Source organism: Monomorium pharaonis, chromosome 5 (genome assembly GCF_013373865.1).
Source record: "Monomorium pharaonis isolate MP-MQ-018 chromosome 5, ASM1337386v2, whole genome shotgun sequence".
Lineage (NCBI taxonomy): Eukaryota > Metazoa > Arthropoda > Insecta > Hymenoptera > Formicidae > Monomorium > Monomorium pharaonis.
The window spans coordinates 14,348,429-14,375,822 of record NC_050471.1 but is presented as its reverse complement, the minus strand read 5'-3'; the positions used below and the strand labels follow the sequence as shown (position 1 = coordinate 14,375,822).

The following is a 27,394-nucleotide window of genomic DNA, read 5'->3' as shown; positions in this document are numbered from 1 at the left end:
ATTTCTTAGAACCGTCTAACCAGGACCGGCGCGAGGCAGGTTCAACGCGTTCGCCGGAACCCGGCCTCGCGTTTTGAAAGGCCCCGCGGTCTACGAAAACTCATCAAACATTTTGCAGGACTCCCTGTATAGTAGATTGAATATTCGGGTGTGTGTGGAAAATGCAATCGCATAATCCACTAATCGATGACAACTTGCTGCACACTGACATGAGCGTAAGATTTTCTCTCTCGTCTTTGCATTGAAATATTTCGTTGCAGCGTGTTGCAGACGTTGATATTAAATGTTGACATCAAATGTTGGCACGTCTGCAACACGGGTGCGAAGGACATTAGGTGTTAAGGTAATTATCCAATTAGAAAACACCGATTTTGATTAACTTTTTACAGAATGATGATACCATGAACAGATACAAGGCATTTTTTAGTAACGATAATTCAGTTTGAAGGCGTGACAAAAATTATCAAAGTTCATTGTAACTCCATAAAGTCCTTATATCCTGGAAACTATTTCAGATAAAAAAATCCAAACGCTTTTAGAGAAATGCACTTTTTACGAGAAATTAAACTATATCAATAGTTTTTTGCAAAAGTCATATACATATAATTACAGATTTTGTACTTTCATTGTCGACGATTAGCAACGAAGAATACTTCCGTATACATTACTTTTTAAAAATAATAGGTACTGCGTTAGTATCATTTAAAAGTAGATTTGGATTATATGCAAATCATCAGAATATTTTTGGTTTTCTATATATGAATGAGATTGCGAATTTAGATGACGAATATTTATTAAAATGTTAAGGGGATCCAGGAGTGCCTTTGAAATTTGATCGAGGTCGATAAGGTAGAGTCATTCGTGCACATCATTAATGAGATTTTATATGTATTTCTTGTATAGATTTAGAAATCCTTTTCCAGAATTAAAGTACACATATTAATATTAATCTATAAATTGAATTTTATATTGAAAACGAAAAAAATTTTTCTCATATTGCTCTACTTATCGACTTTTTACGTGTACATAACCCAAATTTTCGTTTTTTCATTTTCCAATTTGCGGAATGCGAATCTTTTTTTCTAGGATTCTAATCTTATTTCTAATTGCACGATATTATTCCTGAGAGTTTTTTCTAGGGGGCGACGTGATTATTTTATACATATAAACTATAGATTTTTTGTATGAAGCAAATATTGTCGTTAGGTGACTAATAAATAACAATTTTTTTTTATTTATCAGAACAAATCGTACGTCGCCCCCTTCATTTTTGTGCGTACTTTAATCCTGTAAAAGGATTTTGCATTCTGTTACTCCAATTCGAAAATCCAAGTTCCCCAAAAAATGTCGGTAACTCTGTCACTCCCGGATCCCCTTAAGATCTTCATTTACATTTGGAAAGAAATTTCAATGGAACTGAAATCTTTGAAGAGATTATACAAGATGTTCCGATCGATAACGCAAGCCAATTATTCGGCTCTAGATGCGATAAAATACATTATAAAAAACAATCTTTCAAAAGCATACCCAAATTGCGTTACAAATAATGTTAACGCCAGTAACCGTGGCTTCAGCTGAACATAATTTCTCGCGATTGAAACTAATAAAAAATTATCTTCGATCATCAATAAGCCAGGACCAATTTACATCTCTGGCTATTCTTTCAATAGAAAGCAAAGTAGCAAACTTAATCCATTTTGATGACGTAATCAGAGATTTTGCAGCGAAAAAAGCGAGAAAAAATATGTAATATTCGTCTTACAAAAAATATATGTAACATACTTTGTACTTATAATAAATAATTCCTTAGTGTATAAATTTAAGTATAGAATTTGAATGTGTATTCTGGCCCTGCAAAATTTTTGAACCAGGCCCCGCAAAAGGTCACGCCGGCTCTGCGTCTAACCAATTAAAATTATTACTACTACGATTAGATTTTCTGTGCCAGCAAGCGTTAATCATATTTCCGTTGTTATTACGCCAATTATTAATTGTTGATTACACAATGAAACTTATATTTTGTAAGAATCAGTATTTCACAAACTTTCTCGAATCTAGCATTCTGGCGAGCAAATCCGGACACCCGTGAAAAAGTCCGATCATTACATAGTTTACGTAAAATAATAAAGCACATAATTAAGCACGTAATTAAACATATATAATACAGTTAGTAAAGCATAAAATGTAAAATTCTTATTTCTTATATTTAACATAATGTACAATTATTTAAGAAAAAAGTAATTGAAAAGTAACGACTCATTATTTTTTAGTAACTGTAACTGTGTCGTTATTTTTCAAAAACGGTAACTTGTAACTGTAATTAGTTACTTTTACAAAGTAACTTTTCCAACCCCAAATATAATAAATCAAAGTATTGTTTCCTGGGCCTACCATTAACTCTACTAGCAACAGTTTCTACACGACAACTATAACTTTTCCAAACATACACACCACCATATTAGATTACCCATTTTGAATGACAATCGTGAATATTTATGCGATGATTGGAATAATTAGTCAAGTAATAACTCCGTAAAAACAATTAAATCACTTATTTTGAGGATACCGCGTAAGATATTAAAAAATCTACAACGTTACATTGTACTTTATTTTTAAATCTTGCCAAGTTTCCGTCGGTTTTTACACATCAAAAAAATATTTTTGCATTGTGCAAGGCACTAGCAACAATAATCTAAATAAATTTAGGCATTTGATGGGTCAAAATAGGCACTTTTTACAGGGCTTCCTTTGGCTGAGGTGTAGTACCTCTAGGGATAAATGAAGGTTAAAACAAATTTTTATTAACATTGCATTTGATATTTATGAAACATATTTTCAATTTTAATTTTTACATAATTTTGTTTATATAATATATATACACATTTTTACAATACAATTTATTTACACATACACATTTATACAATGCAGTCATATATTTATATATTTTGTTACTTAAAATTTCCAGAAAATCAAGTACTACGATTTTCTAGAAATTTTATGTGATAAAATATATAAAACTGCACCATAATTATATTTATAACAGCTATATAACAATAAAAGTTTATGTTACAATTATAATATTTTTCTGACTTATACAACTGCTATGTAACAGTTAGATTATTAGTTAGATTACTATATTACCGTCACACAATACTTCAGTTTTGCGTTACATTTGTTATATAACTGCAATATCTTATGTGTGAGAAATTACAACTAACGTGAATATTAATATAACGTTCATGTCAACGTAATATTGTTATATTCAATTTTACTACAGTAATAATTATATATTAGTGTTTGCTGGATACATATATTTCCTTAATAAATGTCTAATAAAAGTAGATATCTTATATGTTCATTAATTTCTTTAATAAAAGGAAGTATGGAGGTATAATAAATACAATATATTATAGGTATTATTATTACTTTTTTTTTGGCAATTTGGCAATAAATATTTCAAATTTAATTTCAAAATTAAGCGCATAGAGAGCCCCAAACAAAACATTTATTTTTATTTATAATTTCAATTATTTTGGTTTTATTTAAAATGCTTCTATACAAAGCTTGTAAATTTCCATATAAGAATTAAATCAAATAATTAACTCTAAAATGGTATCGCATACCACTTTATCAAGTTTGATGTACAAACGCACAACAATACTAGATCGTTCAATATCAATACTATTAGTGTTAATAATACGTATATTGTGCAACGATTGCGGGAAGTCAGTTATATTGTCCACTAATGCTTTCACCCGTACAAGCGAGTAATAGCCAAACCAACCACACAAGTTGCACATACTATTTTTTGTTAAAACTGCATAGAAAGTGGCAAGAAGAGGTTCAAAGGGAGTGAAGTCTTAAGATTATCTTTATGACAGCGACAATAAATCTGCGAAAGTTTATATAAGTTACCGTATGCATGCCGAGAGATAGCATGTATGTAAATATAACGAAAAAAAGTCTGAGGAATAAGATAAAAGAGTGCAAAAATGAATTATATTACTGTTCATGCCATTTCATGGCAGAATAAAAAGTAATAAATTATTTGTGACAACTGTTCCTTGCAAAAATAACGATTTTCTGAACGAAATAATGGACAACTTTCTACGTACATATAAAAAAGATTAAATCGTCAACAAACCTAATTCTATACATTAATAGTCTTCATTACTTAACTTTTGTAATTATAAGAAACAATAAGATAAATTGACAGATGTTCATAAATACATTTTTTAATTAATCACATAGATTTTATGTTAATCTTCTAATAATATCTGTGTTATATATTTTAAATTAAATTTTATCTCTTCAACATATTTTTCTGATACATAAATAACATAAAGCTTTAATAAAATAATCAATTTATTCCTTCTAAAAAATAGCCATTACCAGATATTGTTATTCAACTAACATTAGTTAATTTCCTCTTTTGTTTTCTGGTTTCAAACTTTCGTGTTCTCTTTGCATAAGTGCTTGCAATTCATCCTGAAATTATGAGTTGCAGTTTAGCCTTTACTATGCATAGAAATTTTACATTTAATATACATATATAAAACATGCAGTTATTAATTACAACCTGACATAAAATAATAGGCAATAAGAATAAAAATAGAAATAGTTTTTACCCTCCAGCCAAGTTTATCTGCTAGCAATTGACAACCTGTGTCACAGTCACCCAACCAAGCTACGTCCCGTCCTCCGTGTGCACTCTTCGTATCAAATACCAACCCTTGTCGTAATCCTAAGAAACGTGACAAACGATCTTGCATACCCACTTTTTCATTATTGATAAGCAAACGGGGGCAAGTGGTTCGTACTCTTAAAAACAAAATTATTTTCAAAATCATCTTTTTTCTCATAATTTTTGTAGAATTATTTCTAACATCTATACACATACCTATCTACTAGTGATGCAAAAGGCTGCACTACTAAACTTGATCCCATGATAATTAAAAGATCAGCTTGTACAAAATCTTGCTCAGCAAGTACTTGGAAGCGTTGAGGTAGCATTTCACCAAAAAAGACTATATCAGGTTTCACAACACCTTCATTGCACTCTTCACATTTTGGTATTACGCCTTCTATTATTTTTTCTATCATTTAAAATATTATATAATTAATTTTTATTTTATCAACTATTTTATTTTATCAACTAATTACTAATATATTATTTTTTACAAAATTGTCCACCAACTATTGAAGAAGCATATACACTTATTGTTAGAAAAATCAAAATAAAACCTGACTTTATAAATTTCTTTAAGAAAAACGAAAAAAAAAAGAAATAGAAAAGTTGTGTTTATTCCATTGCAAACATTTTTCTTCACAACATTCAAATTTTACTAAAAAATATAAAAAAGCATCATTCTTCCAATTTTCCTAAATCATGTTTTTAAGCTGTTTTCTCGCAATATTTATAAAATGTCAGAAACGAGAAATAACACGCACATAAATTATTACATACAGCTTTATTTTAGTTTACTCTTAGTCCTCTGCCTACACACTATTTTTATCTCCCAATTCCTATACACATGGGTTACGCTAACTCACAAATTTCGTTGACTCATATCTCCAAATATATTTAATCAATTTTAACTTTTTTTTTTTAACCAAAAGAAAAAATCTCAGAATTATAATGATGATTGTTAAAATATTATAGATAAAAAGAAAAAAATGTTATTTGAAAAAAGTGAAATAATAAAAAATTTTACAAAAAATTATTTTTTTCAAACGCCTGTATTTTTTTAAAGATAAAATAGTTAGGTATCAATAAAAATCTAAAGAGTTATATTTTAAGAATCTATGATCAATTTTTCAATTCTGTTCCAAAAATATATTTAGTAATATAAAGGACCCCGCACACATCTTATGGAAAAGTGTTCCCGGTCAAATTGGCTAAAAGTGAGATATAATGTACTCCATGACGTGCTGATCAAATATGTCCATAGGACCTGAAAATCTCTACATTTTGATATACGGAGCTTTGAATGTTGAAAATATGGCATTTTTGATTATCGTGTCTCGTAGATGATTGGGTTCCTTGATGCAGTGGGCCGTACTATAGCTAACATACATGTATATACACTATATATAGTTTGTATATACATGTATATATGTATATAGTGTATATACATGTAGTGTATAGTACTGTAGTGTAATGTATAGTACATATATACATGTATATATGTATAGTACTGTATATAGTGTATATACATGTGTAACCGTTCACCTTTCCCGATCGCCTCGGACAGGCTCGCCGGATTCCAGGATTCGGGAGAAGGGGGGAAACCAACTTGCGTATACCGATGTCAGATTAACAGTCCTTTATTATAATGCTTATTCTATCTTACATATTCCTTAGGCTACCTTAGGTACTACTTATTCTATGCGGGTATATACAGCAATGTACAGCTTAACCTAATGTCGTCGGTCGGACGGGAGCGCGCTAGTGCGCAGCAAACCGTGGTCGCCGGCAAGAACCGGCGGGCAGGGCGGCCAAGTAACCGGCCCCGTTGAGGATGACAGGGATGGCTGAATGCCGGCAAGAACCGGGCGGCAGAACGGCCAGGTGGCCTGCTCCGTCGGCGGATACAAGGAGAGCCGAATGCCGGCAAGAACCGGGCGGCAGAACGGCCAGGTGGCCTGCTCCGTCGGCGCAACAAGGATAGCCGAATGCCGGCAAGAACCGGGCGGCAGAGCGGCCAGGTGGCCTGCTCCGTCGGCGGACACAAGGATAGTCGAATGCCGGCGAGAACCGGGCGTCGGAGTGGTCCGGAGACCTACTCAGTCGACAGGACGGGACTGGTGCTGTTACGTGCCTAGACACGATAAAAATTCTCTTCTTTAAAATATTTCTATCTAATCACTCTGTACAAACTATGTCTTAAAACTATCCCAATGTGTCATACCAGATCCTTACTTATTGATAACCTTTTCTATCTACGGTCTTTTTAAACTTAATATTTGTCTGTTTCCTCGTCCTGTAAACATCCTGCATCCCACCCAAACTATTCTTTATGACATAGATATCAATTATCAAATTCTCTCCTTTTTAAGAAATCAACCAATAGCTATTACCCCGCCTTACGAGCACTTCCTATGATTGGACGATGCTAACTTATTCCGACTTTAATATAAGGATCCCTCTCGATGATTAGAGTCAGTCTCTGTACTAAACCACTAGAAGTTAGACGAAAGTCTGTAAAACGTTAGAATAAAATACTTTAAAATACCAGTGCGATCTATCTCTCACATTACGTGCATCTCACACGTAACAGTGCTCGATCCTGATCGAGCTCTGCTTTTATACCCGTCGGGACGATCCTCACGCGCTCCCAGCAGCGTGGTGGGATCGGTTCCCGACGGGGGTACTAGACTTTCGGGAGGGGCGTCCGTAGACGCCGAGTCCCGTGGTGGGGCGGATGGTCGGCCCGGGACTTAGTGACGAATCGTCACACATGTATGTTAGCTATAGTACGGCCCACCGCATGAAGGAACCCAATCATCTACGAGACACGATAATGCCATATTTTCAACATTCAAAGCTCCGTATATCAAAATGTAGAGATTTTCAGACCCTGGTCTTATGGACATATTTGATCAGCACGTCATGGAGTACATTATATCTCACTTTCAGCCAATTTGACCGGGAACACTTTTCCATAAGATGTGTGCGGGGTCCTTTACTAAAAAATGAATGTAGTCTAAACACATGTAATAGTAAAACAAAATAGTAATATTTATTAAAAAAACATAATTATTATAAAATTGTTTAATACAAAAAATATTTAGGGTAAATGTACCATTTCTGGCCAGAATTCTGTTTTTGGCCACCTATGCCTTTTTATTGATTTTATTAGATTTAGGTTAGTTGCTATGCATTATAAAGAATTTTATTCTTCAAGTTTTTTTGTTTTGTCATGCAAGTGATCTTTATCAAGTTATTTTGTCTTCTATATTAATAAAATTATTGTGTACAAAATGACCGAAAGCAATCATCTTTTTGTCAATAACATTAAGGACGACTTGGTAAGGAAATAGTCATTATTTACCAATTAAAATATCATATATGAACAAGAACAGTCTTTCTAAATTAAATTATAATTAAATTTGTATTTTTAAAATTTAATATTAAGTAAAAAATACTTATTCCTACAAAATAGTGAAATGGTCAAAACTAGTGCAACTTTTTATTTATTTATGCATTTTTGGCCATGAAATGGCTAGAACTGATTATAGTATAAAACTAGTTTTGGCCACAACACTAAAATAAATTAAAATTATTAAAAAATAATAAGTAATAATAATAACAATAACAATATTAATAATAATAAATAATAAATTATTTTACAGATCCATAAAAAATAAGTAAAAATAGTGCAAAAAAATATCTAGCAAAAAGAATAATAAAAAACAAAGAAAATTATTATTTTTTATTTTTTTTAATTATTTTTGAGATTTAAAAAAATTAAAGAAAAATCTAATAATAATAATAAATAATTTTGTATAAATATGTATCGTAACTTTTTAGAGTTTTACTTGGTTTTAAGAAATTTAAAGTTGTTTAGTTTATGTAATGTTCGAAGTTCTTTAATTCATGTTGTGTTCAAAGTTTTTTAGAATTATGTTGTGATTGTTATGTAATAAATACGTACATAATTTTTTTAATGTCTTATATTTCACATTTCATGATAAATACGAATTTTAAATATGAAATAATCTTTTTCTTATACAATCAGTTATTCAAATTATTCTGATATTAGACCATAAAAATTGTTTTTATTTTTCAATAGATATTTATTTTAAAAATCACTTATGTTTATTTATTTAAGTATAATTCGTGGAAAATATATTATACAAGTGTTACTTTGTACGAAATAAAATTTAAAATATTCAACATTACGTATTAAGTGTACAACTTTGTTTCCGCCGTTTTTTTTTCGAAATTCGAGGCTTTATTGTGAAAAACTAATTATACATTTACGATTCAAAGTATTGTCCATCGCTGGCCACTACTTTCTCCCATCTTTCTGGCAGCATACGAATCCTGCGTCGAAAAAACTGGTCTCAATTTGAGACGATCCATGAATCGATTCAATTTTTCACTTCTTCATAAGAACGGAAGTGCTGGTCAGCCAGGCCGTGTGTCATTGATCGAAACAAGTGATTGTCAAAGGAAGCACCGGAGAATACGGTGGGTGGGGTAGGCCTTCCCATTTCAACATTTCCAAGTATGTTTTGACGGGCTTTGCGACATGGGGTCGAGCATTGTCATGCTACAAAATCACTTTATCATGTCTATCGTTGTATTGCGACCGTTTGTCTTTCAGTGCTCGGCTCAAACGCATCAATTGCTTTCAATACCGACCGCCTGTGATTGTTTCAGTCGGTTTTAGTAGCTCATAATACACTACGCCGAGCTGATTCCACCAAATACAGAGCATGACCTTGGAGCCGTAAATATTCGGTTTGGTCGTCAATATGGAAGCATGGTCGGGAAATCCCTATGATTTTCTGCGCTTGGGGTTATCGTAATGAACCCAGTTTTCGTCCCCAGTCACAATACGATCCAGAAATCTTTTCCGTCTTTGCCTTGCAAGCAGCTGTTCACAAGCAAACAAACGCCGTTCAACATCTCTCGGCTTCAACTCGTACGGCACCCCATTTCCTTGCTTCTAAATCATTCCCATGACTTTCAGGCGTTTTGAAATGGTTTGTTGAATCACTCCCAATGAGTCTGCCAATTCTTCTTGCGTTTGACACGAGTCTTGATCAAGTAATGCCTCCAATTCTGCATCTTTGAAAACCTTCTCTTTTCCACCACCATACCAGTCTTCGACGTCAAAATCACCGTTCTTGAAGCGTTAAAATCACTATTGGCACGTTCTTTCATTAATAGCGGCCTCACCATACATATTTGAGAGCATTCGATGAGCCTCAGCCGCAGATTTCTTCATATTGAAGCAAAAAATTAAAACCTCCCGCAAATGACGAGAATTTGGCTCGTAAGCTGACATTTTCAATCGAGAATAACTTTATGATATAGACACAAATCGACTAATATTTCGGTGGCGTTATGTTTACAAATGCCTAAGCTTATTGTATGATGTCTACGATCTATTTATTTCGACCACCACTTACCACTACAGCCATCTATTGGAAAATGGAAGCAAAGTTGTACACCTAATATTTAATGTAAATAATCTAACCGTTTAATTGAAATTAGAAATTTCTATCATTATGTATTTCTATCTACGAAAAAATAAGTAATACTAAATGTAAAGGTGTAAAAATGTTGGTATTTGTGGAGTAATGACACAATCAAACTTAATTTTTTAGCTGTGTACAATTGTGTCGACTTGTGTTGTAGTGGAAAAATGCTAGTTCGTACACTGTGTTACACAGTGTCGCCTGTGTACATTGCTGGAAAGTACACAAAATAGATAAAAATGACAGCTATTATTGACCTAAAACTCAATTTTCAGTTTTTTAAAATAATAGCTGCCATTTTATTAATTTTATTTTGTAGAGATTTACTTAATATCAACAAATATCTTGAAAATTTCTAATTAAAATTTATCATGATCAGATTTAATATATTTATGTAAGTATTTATTAATAAAAATAGATACTTTTTATATTATATGAATATATCTCAAAATTTCTTCATATATTTAGTTCGTCAAAAAAATTGTTAGATTTGCAAGCAATCTGGCTAATATCCTTAAAAAAGGGGGGGGAGGTATACCTTTCATCCATGGAAGTGTATATGGTGCTCGGCACTTAAGACAATGGCCAGTATGAAACGTTCCATGAGCTTCCACTAATTTGTCAGGCGGTAATCCAGCAACACGTTCCAGCGTATCAATATTTTGTGTATAATGTCGTAATAATAGATTTTTCTCCCACAGTAAACGAATAAAATAATGGCTTACTGTAGGTTTGAAGCCTTCTGGTAATAATTCCCTTGCAAGAGTAAAGAATGGTTCCGGATTTTTCATAAAAAAGTTTAACTCAAAAATAGCCTGTGGATGAGGTAAATTATATTTGTCTAATTTATGATAAAGTCCACTAGACGGTGACCGAAAGTCTGGTATTCCTGCAGCTGTAAAAAGTACATATATTTGTATTATACATTTGTGACATTAATAATTAATACATAAATATTGCTATACGTTTTTATATATTTGGAATAAAAACTTATCGTAACAATTATAACTCTCATATAAAGATTTAAAAAAGAGTAAAAAAACAGAATATCCAAATTAAAGAAAAAATTTCTTTAATAATTTTTTGTGTTTAAAATTGAAAAATTTGTCTACACGTAGTTCGTATATGCTATTAATTGTAAATCTAAACAATTAATTATATACGTGAAAACATCCAGTGTTGGGTCATAGCGGAATATTGAATATATGTATATTTACCCGATTTTAAATCATTCAAGCCGATAATAAAAATCTCTGTTAATATCGTCCCTTTCGAATAAAAGGCCGTTAACTCGGAAGCTGTTTGAAAAGGGTTATCTCAGAAATCGGTTAAAAAAAAACGTTAAACCGCGCGCTCAAATTTTTCGCTTTAATTTAAATTGACAGGACTACCAAAATAATTTTGGTGTTAATTGATTTAAAACGCAAACATATTGAAACAAAAAATTAGTATCCACATATAGGTAGAAGTATCTCAGGGCCTTCTTTAATCTAAGTATATTTTTATGTTATTTTATTTTCATGTTAAGCATTCGTTTTTCTAAAATCATTTTTTAAATAAATTGATTAAATCTCGATCACAATGATCACAATCTCATACAAATTTTAATCAACATGAATACGTAATTATACAAAAATTACTTGCTACGCGATTACACTGCTGTCCCCTGTTTACGCTATTCAAAATTATTTCGACAACTTAAATTGAAGCAAAAAATTTGAGCGCGTGAGTTAACATCTTTTTCAACTGGTTTCCTAGTTAACGCTTTTTCCAACCAACTTTCGAATTAACGCCCTTTTCAAACGGCTTCCGAGTTAACGCCCTTTTATTCGGAAGTAATTTTTTTTTTTTCTAAAAATATTGAAAACCAGTCTTTAAACGTTATTTTTAATGAAACAACTCAGATACCCGCAGAAGAATAATGGCAAATTTATATACTTATATTAATTGTTTCTTTTGTACACATATTTCAAAAACGTATTTAAATAATAATGTTATAAAATGTTTAAAAAATATATTAAAATACAATAATATTAAAACTTATTTGTAAATACAAAATAATAAAATTAAATATTTTAACTTTAAAAATTTCTTTAACCCCTTAACTGCCAGCGTCAAAGATCTTTGTCTTTTCGGACGTGGTCCAAACTGCCGAAAAACTGAGAATTTTTAACACTGAAGTTCATGGTCTGAAAAATTTCTTTTTACTACTTCGGACATGCTCTGGATTTACCAGACATAAACTTCAGTATCAAAGATTTTCAATTTTTCGGCAGTTTGGGCCATGTCTAGAAAGACATTTTTGACGCAGGTAGTTAAGAAATTAACCCATTATAACCCATTGCTAACTCGCAGTGTTATCATCTAAATAACGTATGGAATCTCTGTTAATATCGTCCCTTCCGAATAAAAGGCCGTTAACTCGAAAGCCGTTTGAAAAGGGCGTTATCTCAAAAACCGGTTTAAAAAAGCGTTAAACCGCGCGCTCAAATTTTTCGCTTTAATTTAAATTGACAGGACTACCAAAATCTCATTGTAAAAAAAATTTTTGAGTAAAAAAAGTTAAAAAATTATTTGTTCACAATAAATTGTTAAAACAATTAAATTGCAAAATAATTTTTCATAAAATCTAACAGCATTATTTGATTCTGTAAAAAAATTTTATGAAAACATGTATTACACGTATACGATCTGATTTAGAGAACTGACAAAAAATGGGGAACTTTTTTCACGTGAGTCCCCTGAAAAAAAGGAATGCATGCATATGCACACGCACGTAAAAATATTTGTATATAAAGGTCGGTATTTAAAATACTCATAAAAATGTTAACACTTAAAAATGTAAACATTTGTAAAGATTTTCATTATTTTATCCTTATTTTACAATAAACAATAAAAAAAGTATTTTACATCCAATATATATATATATATATATATATATATATATATATATATAAAGTGACAAAAAAGTCCGCTTACATCTAGTATCAGTCCACATAAATACGGTCTAAAATCTAATTTTGACAATATGTTTAAATACGTTAATTACTACATCATTAAAATCATATTTACATTTTAACAATGTTTCTAAAACTACTACAATATACAAGATTGTCATATTGCCGCAATGTATCTGCAAGATCTTGTAATATATGGAAATACGCTTTTTAATTTGCAATTAAAATTTTTTTAAAGCTCGGAACATCTCGTAATATTTCTATGTAAATCGTTTTAGATACAACCATAAAATTGTTTTCTTAAATTACATTTCATAATATTTTAAAATACTTAAAGCTATTTAAATATTATGTATTTAAATAATACTTAAATACTTATTCCATATATTTCATAAAATACAGATGCTATGTAAAAAAATCAATAGGTTTCTAAAATGTTTAGATATATAAATTTCTAAAGTGTGTAGAATAAATTCTACAGTTATTCTAAAGTAAAAAAGTTTATATATTAGGTATGTAAATATAAAATCGGAATTTTTGTATAGAAAATACACGTTTATTGTATAAAAATGATAAAAAATATTTTATTCAAAGTACTGCTTATCGCTATATACATTTTTCCCATTTCTCTGACAATTTGTGGATGCCACGCCAAAAAACCTGTTCCTCTTTTGAGGCAAACCAGTCATCGACCCATTTTCGTACATTTTCGTAAGATGTGAAGCGCTGTTCAGCAAGTGCGTGTTCCATCGATGCAAATAAGTAATAATCGGAGTCAAGTCTGGTGAGTAAGCCGCATGCGAAAGTATTTCTCAACCAAACGCCTCAATTGTTTCCTTGACCGGTTTTGTTGTGTGTGATAGTGCATTATTATGAAGCAAAATCACTTTGTGTTGCCTTTTTTGATATCCTGGTCATTTTTCACGCAAACTTGATGCAAATCGATCATTTGTTGTTGGTAGCGTTCAGTATTAACGGTTTCGCCAGGTTTTAGTAGTTCATAATATATCACACCCTTCTAATCCCAACAAACACAGAGCATTGCCTTCCGTCCATAGCAATTTGGCCTTGTAGTCGATGTCGATGGTTTACCTGGAGTTACCCATGATCTTTTATCGCTTAGGATTCTCAAAATATATCCACTTTTCATCGCGTCACAATTCGATGGAGAAATGACTTTCTTTTGCATCTGGCAAGCAGCATTTCGCAAGTGGTTTTTCGGTTTTCCTGCTGTCTTTCATTCAGTTCATGTAGAACCTATTTTCTCATCTTCTGGATCTTTCCCATGGTTTTCAAACGTATGGAGACGGCTTCTCGTGTCACATTTAATTGATCCGCAAGTTGTTGTTGCGTTTGAGCGTCATCCTCATCCAACAATGCTTGCAATTTGCTGTCTTCAAACTTTTTCGGTGATCTTCCACGTTCTCCGTTTCTCACGACAAAATCGCCACTTTTGAATTTTTTAGACTCAAAGCACTGTGATTTACTAAGAGCATGCTCACCGTAAGCTTCGACAAGCATTGATGCAATTCTGCAGCAATTTTCTTCAAATGATAACAGAAAATCAATGCTGTCCGCAAATCGTAGTTTCCAGGCACAAAATTCGACATGTTCAACGCTATTAAAAACTATGCTTTTGTATGAAACTTGTATTGTTGTGAATTGAAAATCTTTATCAAATGTCAAAACAAGAAAATAGCGCCAATGACGTGGTTTGACGGTAACTACATTGACAGCTAGCGCCAGCTATGGGCAAATTCATGTTTCATATTTACAAACCTGGTATATGTGTGTGTATGTGTGTGTAGGGGAGGGAGGGAAGAAGAAAAAGCGCGCCGTTTTCCATGCTCAACGCGCTCTCATTCGCATAATTTAAAAAAATAATATCTCGATTATTGGTGAACCTAACTCAAGACAATATTAGACTTTTATGTTCATTTCGACTCCTTCTACTTCTTTATAAGCTTGACCTACATAGTCAGGGACACTCTGTATATATACATATATGAGGTATTCTCTGTCAATCGGACGCCGCCCTCCTTCCATTACAAAAAAATCTTGAAAATTTCTGCTGGTGACCAAATGTAGCTAATAACCTCGAAAGCACTCTGGCGTTTTGAAAAATCCATTATGATGGCTTCAATATGGGCACTAAAAACTATATACACATCAAAAAATTTCACTTATATGTAAATTTATCATTCAAATCATGATAAATTTCTATGAAAAACCCATTTTCAAAAGTACTCGAGAGTGCTCTTTCAAAATCTATCGTATAATATAATTATATAAAAAAAAACATTTTTATTTAATCACGTTAATAAAATTTACAAGAAATAAACCCTTTTTTTGTATTTCCCATATAAAGGAATTTTTTGGGTGACACATGGAAAAATTTTTAGACACCGTTGATTCCTGAGAAGTATGATTTCCATCCCTAAAATGTCTGCGGTGGTGTACTTTCAGCATGCTCGTGAAGGACTTTGGATATATTGCATAATATTATGGAAAAATTCTTTCCATCCGTCCTTCCATCTTACGATTTATACATAGAGTTTGTCTATAATGTATTAAAAAACATTTAAATTATTACAAACGCTACTAATAAACATTATAATTATCTAAATAAGAAATTTGGTACTTACTAACAATTCTTATATTTCGTAGTGTTTACAATTATGGTATTCCTCAATAAAATAATTACACCACATTTTAGGGATAAAAATTATACTTCTATCAGGAATCGACGGTGTCTGAAAATTTTTTTATGTGTCACCAAAAAAAATTGTTTACATGGGAAATACCAAAAAGAAGTTTATTTCTTGTAAATTTTATTAACGTGATTAAATAAAAACATTTTTTTATATAACTTTAGATGAAACACACATGTAATTAGGTTCCCGAAATAATCCTCGTTGTTTCCGGTGACAGTATGTCGTCGTGTTTCTGTCCAAGCGGTGGGTTTTTTAATGGATCCCATATACCCCCATGGACCGACCATTGGAGATACACAATGCATTTTTCCCATTCAGGAAAAAAACATGTAATTAGGTAAACAGATAAATTTATAAATTTTCAAGTGCCGATCAAAAGCGATCTAAATGATGAAACTGCTCCTGATGTAGAGCAGATTTTTGCTATTTTCGATATATCTCTAAAAGTATTGGAGATATCAAAAAATAGTTTATACAAAAGTTTTATGACAAAAATATTTCTAACTTTTGAAAAAAAATTTTTTCAAAATTTTATTACTGTAGTTATCCAGTGAACACGTTTTATAGCGGCAATATAACATGGATGTTACATGTAATGTAACATTGTTATTATTGTAATATGTAGGTGCTATATAACATGGAAATAACCTGTTATGTAACATTTGTTATACGCAAGTAATATAACTATTATACATCGTTTGGCGTAACAGTTATGTAACAAAAATTGTATAATCGTAACATAACACGCTCGTATGAATGTTATTACGGAACGATGCGTCGTAGTTATCTCAGAAATCAGACAACATTATAACATCCTGAGTAAAAAATCTATTTGATATTTAAGAAAATATATCATAAAGATGTTTTCAAAAATAACGGTTTGTCTACAATTATGCGTACAAAAACAGAATAATAAATGTACTATTCAATTTTTCTTAAAATATATGATGTATATAGTTAACCATCTAATTAACCATTTGAACGCTTCAAGAAGTATTAGTGCTAAATAGATCAGAATTTCCATCAAATTATTAAAGTTATGGAAAAAGATAAATTTAACAATAAAATTAATACGTAAATAAATTAATGTTATTTATTTTTAATGTTTGGCAAAATTTATAAAAAATAATATAATTGCGTCAGTTTACAACATATAGGTATATGTAGACAATAACAAGTACCCATATTGATGAGTCAAATTGGCGTAGCAGATAGAGTACAAGGTTCGTCATCCTAAGGTCCCAAGTTCAAAACCTACCAGCGGCAAGTAAAAATAAAATAAAATAATATAATTTAAATTTAATTAATTAATAAAAATTTGTTCTAAACTTGGTATGTACTGTTAATAAAAATAATTTTAAAAAAATGAAATTTTTATTTTATTTTTCTCTAGTTGCAGTTTAAAGATATCCGACCAGTTTCATGATATCTTTCTGTTCTCAAAAAACGGCGCATTGGTTAACATTCTGACATCATTATGTTATCTTTTAGAAGTCTCTTTATGTTATCATTTTCAGAAACAGGATATGCGTATCATGCGTGAAACGGAACGCATGTAACTGCTATGTGACGGTTAGATAACATGTTATATAACATGTTACAATGCTGAGTCGGAAATTGTAACTTACATGTAAGTTACGTGTAACATCAGAGTAATGTAACCTGTTATATTCGGTTATATTGCTGTTACATTGTTACTATATTACTGTTCACTGGGTAGATAAAAGTACTTTTATTGTAAAATTTTTGTATAAACCATTTTTTTATATTTTGTTTAGTTTACGTAATAAATCGAGAAAACGCAAAAATGTCTCAAATGGCCCGTTTTTAGGCCGCTACTAAAAATTTCTAAATTCATGTATTTACCCCCTCTATATTTATGCCAAGTTTCATTAAAATCTGAATTTTCGAGTTCGCGAGGTTCCCTTATTAGTAGGTCAATTTTGACGATGACATCTGAAAGAGAAAGCTTTTTGGTCGAAAATAATATTAAAAAAATTTTTACTAGGTTGATTACATCAAAAGATAAAGAGGGCGAAGAGGGGAGAGTGGTGTAGTATGTAAGGTTGCCCAATGGCCAGGTCATGTAGGGCGTACCTTGAAAATATTGTACAACATGAACATTGTATATAATGTATGTTGTTTATTTTGTACGTACGGAGAGGTGCTGGAGTTGGAAAGTTTGGTTTACCCCTGAAAAACACATGAAAAAGAGTATGGAATAAATCATCCTATCTACTTATCTACATCAAAAGATGCAGTGTTAAAAGTTGAGAAAAAACGTGGCATTTTGATCCAAAAAGGGTTAATCTTCACAAAACTTAAAATTCGGGGTTTCTGAGATCATTGATTACGAATATGGTATTACTTTTCCAAATTTCAAGATGGTGGATCCAAGATGGTAGACAAGAAAGTAATAACAGAAAACTTAAAAATCGTAAAATTACGCCTTTCACTCTTATTTCTAACCCTTAAGGATTTACGAAATCAAAAATTAATGCTGGATTCCGAAAGAGCATCCTCGAATGCCTTTAAAAATACATTCGCTGTAGAAATTCCTCATGATTCAAATGATGAATTTACATATAAGTAAAATTTACATTACAAAAAGAATTTTTTTAATTTTTGATGGTGACTAAAATATAGCTCATAATCTTAACTTTCGAAAGCACTCAGGCATTTAAAAAATCGAACATAGTGGCTTTAATATGGCAGTTGGAAACTACACACCAGAAAATTTATTCATTTTTATGTAAATTCATCATTTGATTTATGATAAATTTTTAAAGAAAAATCATTTTTTAAAGTATTCGAAGATGCTCTTTCAAAATTTAGCGTTAATTTTTTATTTTATAGATCCCTAAGGGTTAGAAATAAGAGTGGAAAGCGTGATTTCACAATTTTTTAAGTTTTCTGTTATCACTTTCTTGTCTGCCATCTTAAATTTTTTGAAAAGTAACATCAAATTCGTATCCCAGCAATCCCAGAAACTCCCACATTTTAAGATATAAAGATTGAAGCCTCTTTCACTTTTTTGTCTGCCAGCTTAAATCCGTCATTTTAAATTTTAGAAAATTGAATGGGAGTAACAAGATATGGTTTTTCTATCTAAATTCGATATAAGTATACAAGAAAACGTTGAGCACGATATATCACACACTCTGTACCTGTATTACCAATATTTTTTTACCCTCCCCTTCCTTTAATTTTCACTTTGAGAGGGTTGAGAAAAATAGAAAACGTATAGATTTTCCGAGAACTAGTCGAAATATGTAATAAAAACTTTTCGTTTTATTGACTAATAACAGATAACTTAAAAAATTGTGAAATCACGTTTTCCACCCTTATTTCCAACCCTTAGGGATCTATAAAATCAAAAATTGACGCCAGATTCCGAAAGAGCACTCTCAAGTACCCTTAAAAATGAGTTTCCCGTAGAAATTCTTCATGATTCGAATAATAAATTTACATATAAGTGAAATTTTCTGATGTGTAGTTTCCAGTCGCTATATTGGATTTTTTAAAACGTCAGAACGCTTTCAAAGTTGAGATTATTAGCTACATTTTAGTCACCAGCAGAAATTTTTAAGATTTTTTTTGTAATAGAGGGAGGTCGAGGAATATATACATATATATGTATATGTATATACACAGAATGGCACAGATTAAATCATTTTTATTTTACAGAGTAAAAAAGAGTAACATTTTAAACTAAAAATTTCTTTATCAATTTTTTCTTAAATTATTATTTATTAAATTATTAATAAATAAAATTAGTTAATCAGACGGTACACAGCCGGAGTATGCAGAAGCGTAGCGTATCATGCGGAGCTCCACGGGCTCCACGCGCTTATTACACATTTTTTTACTTAAAACTTCATTTTAATTTCTTACATTAATAAAAGATTAAATAAATTTAAATTAAAAAACAAATAAAGAAATAAAAAACTAAATAAACTAATAAGTAAATAAATAATAATAAATACAATTAACAACTATTTCAATTTTTTATCATTTTTTATTTTTAGTTACTAATTATTTATTTGTGTACTTCTACTTATTCTGTTATTTAAAATATTATTTAATTCAATTACTTAATTCTTATAGTTAACTTAGCAACGATAGTCAAAATTACGGAGTTTGTTATATAATATATAAGTGTAAAAACAGATTGTTGAAAAAATAAGTTGTAAACAATTTGTTTAAAAAATTTTTTGAAAAATTATTTTAACATGTCAATTATTAAAATTGATAAATTTTTTTCGTATAGAGCTATCAATTTTCACTTAAAATCAATTTTAAATAAGTTGTTTAAACAATTTGTTAAAAATTTTAGTAATTTCTCAATGTCGACATGTATCGTATAAGTAAAAATTGGTAGCGCCATTGCTACAAAAAAAATTTATCAAAATTTCATTCTAATGTTTGACACATGATAAAATAATTTTTTTTTAATTGTAAAAACACATTGTTTACAATTTATTTTTATATTTTTTATCAATAATATTTTTTATACCTATGTATAACAAACTCTCCGCAGTTAATTTTACTCATCGTTGTTAACTATAAGTCAACTATGAGAATTGAGTAATTAAATTAAATAATTATTTTAAATAATTGAATCCCACAAAAACCTTAAAAAGAAAAAAAAAGATACGCCAAGTATATAGACGCTTGCTTTCCAAAATAAATTTGAGATTAATATAGTTAGCCAAGTATATTTTTAAAAACTTAAAGAAATTTATTAAATATCTATTTAAATATTGCTTAAAGGGCTTGATGATTGAATGATTAAAATCAACTAACGGGATTATGGTGAAGCAAAAACTTGACATGCCCGGCTCGTATTTTTTCTGAATTTCCAAGGTTTTATGTTATTGATATTGATAAATGTATGTAAAATTCAATTAATGTGACTCGGATATTGCTTTACTATCTGTCAGTTTCTGTTTTATTATATGTTATCATTTATATTCCCAATTTTCAAATAATTTTTTAATAGAACCATTTTTGAATGCGTTTATATACTTGACATATCTTTTTTAACTTTGTGAAGTTTTTTATAAGTTATTATTTTTTTATTATTTTATTCATACAAATAATTTTCATATTGTATAACATTGATGGGTCATTGCGTTTTAAGCCGAGCATGCCAAGTTTTTGCTTTACTATAATCCCGTTGATTGATTTTAATAATTTAATCATCAAGTCCGTTTAAGCAATATTTAAATAGATATTTAATAAATTTCTTTAAGTCTTTTAAAATATACTTGACTAACTGTATTGATCCCAAATTTATTTTCGAAAGCAAGCGTTTATGTACTTGGCGTATCTTTTTTACTTTTTTAAGGTTTTTGGATGGGATTTCACTCCTTTTTGTATAAATTAAAGAATTACTTCTTTTTTTAATTACATTAAGTTTTATTATACATATTTTTAAATGTATTAATTTGATATGTATGTATGTACATATGTATATATATTTCCATAATCTATTTTATTCTATTTGTTCTGCAAAAAATATGAATGTATTTTTAGCATTTCGAGGCTAGTTGCATTTCTCTATACTTAAATCATTTATTAACCCATTTTGCGCTTTTAGTACATATCATGTTTGTATAATGTCCTTCTATTATATTTTCACCGTGATGAAAGATTGCGTTAATAATTTTATACTTATTTGCATTGACAGATATCTTTGTCGTGGCTTTAATATTCAGATTTGTAATTTTCTTATTACAAATTTCGAATAACATCAGTTTAAAAATAACAGTACTATTTAATTTTATATCAGTTTTTTCAAATATAGATTTAGCACCACAATTAGTACATAATTTTTCTCATTAATCCAATGTAAAAAATTATATTGCATTAATTCTTCAAAGGAAATGATTTTTTTAATTTTTTACATGGAGTAATTTTCTCTTAAAAATTACCCTAAAAATCGTGATAATTGTGAAACAACGTAAACCCTTGAAGAATTTTACAATTTTTAACAAAATTTATTAAAATTTATTAAAGTTTACTAAAACTTTAATAAAATCAGGCAAAATTTTAGTAAATTTTGTTAGAAATATAGTAAAATTTACAAAATTTTGTCAAATTTTAATAAAATTTTAATAAATTTTGTTAGAAGTATAGTAAAATTCATCAAAGTTTACGTTGTCTCACAATTACACGATTTTCAGAGTAATTTTTAAGAGAAAATTCTCTCCGTGTAGGTAAATGAAGTAGTAATATGTAATTTGTATGAATTTCAATTTTTATACAATTTTATTTATTACATTGTAATGTTACATTTACTTGACATTTAGTTACAGTCTTCATATCGTTTAAATTATTAATAAGATGTATAATAAATTTACCTGCATCTTGCTGAATATTTTCAAGATATTGATCGCTTGCTAATTTACATACTGAACTTATATTTAAAATTTCACTAGAAATGTAACACTCCATTAACCTTTTTAATGCATTTGTTCAAGACAATGTATGATCTTCCTGAGAATACAAGAATTAAATATACATTGAATAGAAGTATTAGAATAACAAGAGACATTATCGTTATTTGGAAATCCTCTTAAATACCATGAATTGTGACCAATAATTTCTTTATCATTATTATTTGACAGTCAGAAACATTTTTTTGTATTGCCCAAAGTAAATCATGTACTTTTTGATTACGTTGTTTTGAAATATTAATATTTATAAGATCTGGTCTGTATTGTATTCGTATTCTGTTATATTCTATTATCGCTAATTTATTTGCTTTTACAGAAGAAGGATCATAATTTGTAAGATGTAGCCCATTTAAAGTAATTACTCTTGAAAGAGCAATATATATTTGTCCACAACTGAATATAGAATTTCCAGTTTCGACAACAGCATGTTTTAAACTCAATCCTTGACTTTTGTGAATAGTTATACCATCATTTAAACATATTGGAAATTGTTTTCTTATAACAAATGCCCCATCCATTACTTCAAACTTAATACTTACACGTTCTATAAAATATTCTGTTTCAGATAACATTACTTTTAATTTTTCTACTTTACCATTGATAGTTCATATAATTGATGTAATTGTATCCAATAGTACCATTCACAAGGCCCAAAGTAACATCGATATTTCTTCTAATTATTATATGCGCACCTAATTTTACAGTTATAACTCTTGCCAATCCTGTTCAAGAACTATCTATCTGCATCATCACCCTTTAGTATTTTTGAAACTTTTTTTTTCAAATATGGTACACAGTCGATCGCATCTTGAGCAATAAGTTCTATTTCATCTAAAGAAATACGATTTAACATAGCAGTATTTAAAGTGCTACATAATGTACAAGTTGGTAGTAGACAAATTGTATCCGCTGGCAAATTTTGCAAATAATTACATAATTCATGTAACCATCATAAGTAGCTTCTATAAATTTTACTTTTCTTGATTCTGAAATAGCAGTATCCGAGTCTGTCACTGCTCCTACTCTAATTCTAGATAATATACCTCGATAAAAATTATTTTGCTGCCGCACGTTAATTTGCAATTCATCATAACTGAATAAAGACCATAAAATTTGTAGGACACATTGATTTAATGTATTTCTCAGTTTTTGTGCTTGACAATTCAATAAAGGCTGATTTTTCATGCACAAATGGAAGCTGTAATAAATTTCCAAAAAGAAGTATATGTTTTTTACCAAAATATTCATTATCACAATCTCTAATATTAAATATCTCTATTAATCGAAGATGTATATACATTAAAGTAACATTTGAAATCATTGAAATCTTATCAATAATTATTAAAACATTTTTAAGTTCCTCTCGTATAGTTTTAAGAACTGCATCAGAAAGTTGGTTATATTTAGCAGTATGACCATGCTTTATTGGTAACTGAAATAACTTATAAACAGTAAAAAGTCCGTCGATATTAAAAGCTGCTATGCTAGTTGGTGCAATTACTGCTGTATCCTTTTAAATATTTTTTTTAATCCAACATCTAATAACTTTTATTTAAAAATTCTTTCCAGTGCCACCCTCACCACTAACATAAAATCTTAAGATTTTATCAGATAGTATATCATTAGAAATTTTATCAAATATTCGTTTTTCGGTCAATATTTAATTGCACTATCATTTGATCAACATTATCAATTTCGAATCTGTTATCTACATTTTTAAAATCTTTCATGGCTTCTTCAACTTTGACAGGCATATGTTGTAATGCACAATTATCATCTTCTTCCTTTATATCTTCTAACATTTTTTTTTCAATTAATTCTTTGAGATTATATCTTCTTCAATATTAAACACTCATTGATATTTCTCCAAGGTTTAAATAATAATAATAGTAAAAAATAACGCTCTGGCTAAGTATGAACATTGTATTTATAATGATTCACAAGATATCCACAAAGAAATACAAGAAGAGGAGGAAGAAATTAAAAAATACGTTAATATTATGTTTGAATTGTATTGTTTGTGTTTCTGTACTGTGTTTAAATTGACATTATATAAATAAAATAAAATTAAAAAATTAAATTAAAATTATAAAATATAAAATTATTTGCTTTCTCTCTTTTTTTCCCCTGTTTTCCTCTTTCTTTTTCTCTTTTCTCTTTTAACTTCTTTTTCTCTCCTTCAGAAACTTATAATTTTATTAATTTTTTATTAATATTTTTGACATTTATTACATATATATCATGTATATTATTTGTTTATGTTATTATTATTTACTTCATTTTTATTTTTATTAAATTTTTTCGTGTACTAATATTTATCACTTACATTACTTATAGCGTCTTCCATTGGCAAAAACTCGCTGGCACTGGCAGCACTGAGTGCTTAAAGCGCATTTCATTGGGAGTAGTAATAAGTGAGTTCTGAGTGTCGAACCTTTCATTGGGTGTGCAAAATACTCTCAGTGCGCACTGAGTGCGATGAAACTGGCCCCAAGTATAGAGGCCGGGGCCACTTGAGTGTTACCAGAGGTGTTACATTATTTGAATTCTTTATTGCTGCGACAATGGATTTATTTGTAATAAATGAATTTTTAGAACTGTCTTCATCAATTGAAGACGAAATTGTGTTACTTAAAAAAGTAAAAAAAAGAAACAAAAAATTACTGATTATATTAATATTATTAATTTAAAAACAAATGATCAGATATGTAATTTTTGTATTTTAAAATTATATTTCATATTTATTAAATTAAAAACAAAATTTTTTTAAATATTAATTATCAAAAAAATTACAATACTTTTACAGCTTATTTTTTATTATTATTTTGCAATTGTATAAGTTTAATTATTTAATTTTGGTGTGATTTTTTATTACAAAAAAAAAAAAACTTTTATGTTGATTGAAAATTTTCAAAATAATGAAATATATAAAGCATACCCAGATAGCACAAAGTATTTATAAAATATTTATAAGAAAAAAATATTTATGATAAATGTTTTGTACATATTTTTATGTCCGAGTTTGCCAGGTAGAAAAATTATGATAATTTATTAAAATATTTATACTATTTATAATAAATATTTATACTATATTATCAAAGAATATAAAAAATATTTTGAATTCATATATCATAAATATTTTTAAATATATTTTAAAAATATGTTTTATATATTGTTAATAATAATTTTTGTATTATTTCTAAATGGTTTATAAAAAATAATCATATAATCATTAAAAAATATTTTTTATTAAATATTTATGATAAATATTCTGTGCTATCTAGACAGTTCATCATTCTTATTCCCGCTCTTTTCTTAAAACTGAGTTTTTAGACGTAGGGATCCTTTGTGTGTGTGTGTGTGTGTGTGTGTGTGTGTGTGTGTGTGTGTGTGTGTGTGCGTGTGTGCGTGCGTGCACGTGCGTGTGTATGTACATGTGCATCTATAGAAAATAACTCAAGTGATCTTTTTCGCGCAAGAGATCTCGAGCTCTCAGAATTATCAAGTTTATATTTTTTTCGCGTACCAATATTCATCACTTACATTATAAAATAATTTTATTTTAGTTTTATAAAACTGTATGTAGGCACATTCTGAAGCACTTTGAACGACAAACTGGTTTTACGTGTGTGTATATGTACATATGAATCTGTAGAAAATAACTCAAGTGAGTTTTTTCGCGCAGAAGATCTCGAGATCTCAAAAATGAGTGTACCAATTTTAATCGGACTGGTCGCAATCGAAAGCTCACATTAATATTATATAATAAAACTGACATTAGATTTTTGATTATGATTTTAGTTTCTGAGATATTTTAAATAAAAGTGAATTTGATAGCTAAATTCCAGATAAAGCTTAGCAGCGTCGTGACATTTGCGCAGTGAAGTTTGCGTCATGCAGCACAATTCTTTATGCACTTGGTGTCGCGCCGCTACCGCGTCGCTTAATAAATACGAGTACACAAATAAATAATTAATAGATAAAAATAGAAAATAATAAAAAATTGAAATAATTTCTAGTCATATTATATTTTTATTTATTTAGTTATTTATTTCTCTATTTCTTAATTTAAATTTATTTATTCATTTATTAATATAAAAATTTAAATATGGGAATGTGTAATAAGCGTGTAGAGTCCGTGGAGCACCATAGCACGCTATGCTCTACATACTCCGGCCGCGCGCCGTCTGATTAATCAATTTCATTTATTAATGATTCAGTAAATAATAATCTAAGCTAAAATTAATTAAAAAATGTTTAGTCAAAAATTTCATCCCCTTTCACTTTGTAAAATAAAAATGATTCAATCTGGGATATTTTGTGCGTGCGTGCGTGCGTGCGTTTGTGTGTGTGTGTGTGTGTGTGTGTGTGTGTGTGTGTGTGTGTACTGGTCAACAAAATTAACGCACACGAAAATTTGTGTGAAAATTTTGCATAATTTCAAATAAGTATAACACCGCGAAAAATCATCGCGTTTTTAAAAAGCATTTTAAAGCTCGAACTCTCTACTTTCAGATGAATTTTGGCAATTACAATTATCTTTTTTTTTTTCACGAAACGGCAGAATGATAAAGCTTGACCCATTAAAATAAAAATTTTTATGTAATTTTGCTGCATTTCACCTCCTGTGGAAAAAATGCGCAAAGACTCTTTGTTACTTGCATCTTACGTCGGGATCTTTTCTCTTTATTTTGAGCGGTTGCTTATTGCTGCGCAATTTTTTTTACTAAGTTATTGAAATTTTAAGAAAAAACAATCATTTTGATTTTCATCGCTTATTACTTGTGAATAGATCAACATACAGCGTTCGGCAAAAAAAAAAAAAAAAAAAAAACGTTGGAAAACTGAAAATTTACACTTTTAAATGTTAATTGATAAGTTGGGAAAAGCGCTTAGGCAAATTTGGCACGAAATTCCGCAGGACATTATTGAGAGGTGCATAAACATAAGAACGTTTACAAGCAGTAATTGATAAAAAAACATTAGTGTTTATTACTGAAGAGTAAACATACTATAAAACTTTGCTTTAACGATGTGATTGGATGTTTCT

General features: G+C 29.6%; 1 protein-coding gene and 1 long non-coding RNA gene across 3 annotated transcripts in view; both read right to left on the bottom strand.

Annotated features, from left to right (window-relative positions):
- Positions 1 to 3,234: 3,234 nt before the first annotated feature.
- The window catches only part of LOC105832557 (NAD-dependent protein deacetylase sirtuin-2), a 39,211-nt gene continuing 15,051 nt past the window's right edge, over positions 3,235 to 27,394 (bottom strand). The window contains exons 3-7 of one of the 2 annotated variants that reach the window (XM_012673634.3): positions 10,751 to 11,107; positions 4,901 to 5,096; positions 4,629 to 4,821; positions 4,393 to 4,488; positions 3,235 to 3,892 (exon numbers count right to left, since the gene is read on the bottom strand). In XM_012673634.3, the coding sequence (XP_012529088.1) occupies positions 4,420 to 4,488; positions 4,629 to 4,821; positions 4,901 to 5,096; positions 10,751 to 11,107 (815 nt within the window). In that variant the 3' untranslated portion in view covers positions 3,235 to 3,892; positions 4,393 to 4,419. Of the gene's footprint in view, positions 4,489 to 4,628; positions 4,822 to 4,900; positions 5,097 to 10,750; positions 11,108 to 27,394 lie in introns of both variants that reach the window. The other variant, XM_012673633.3, reaches the window with a different exon arrangement.
- On the bottom strand, positions 13,725 to 16,363 carry LOC118645470. Its single transcript, XR_004963158.1, has 2 exons — positions 16,056 to 16,363; positions 13,725 to 15,320 (listed from the first exon to the last, which is right to left on the bottom strand). It is a non-coding gene; the product is annotated as an uncharacterized LOC118645470 (long non-coding RNA).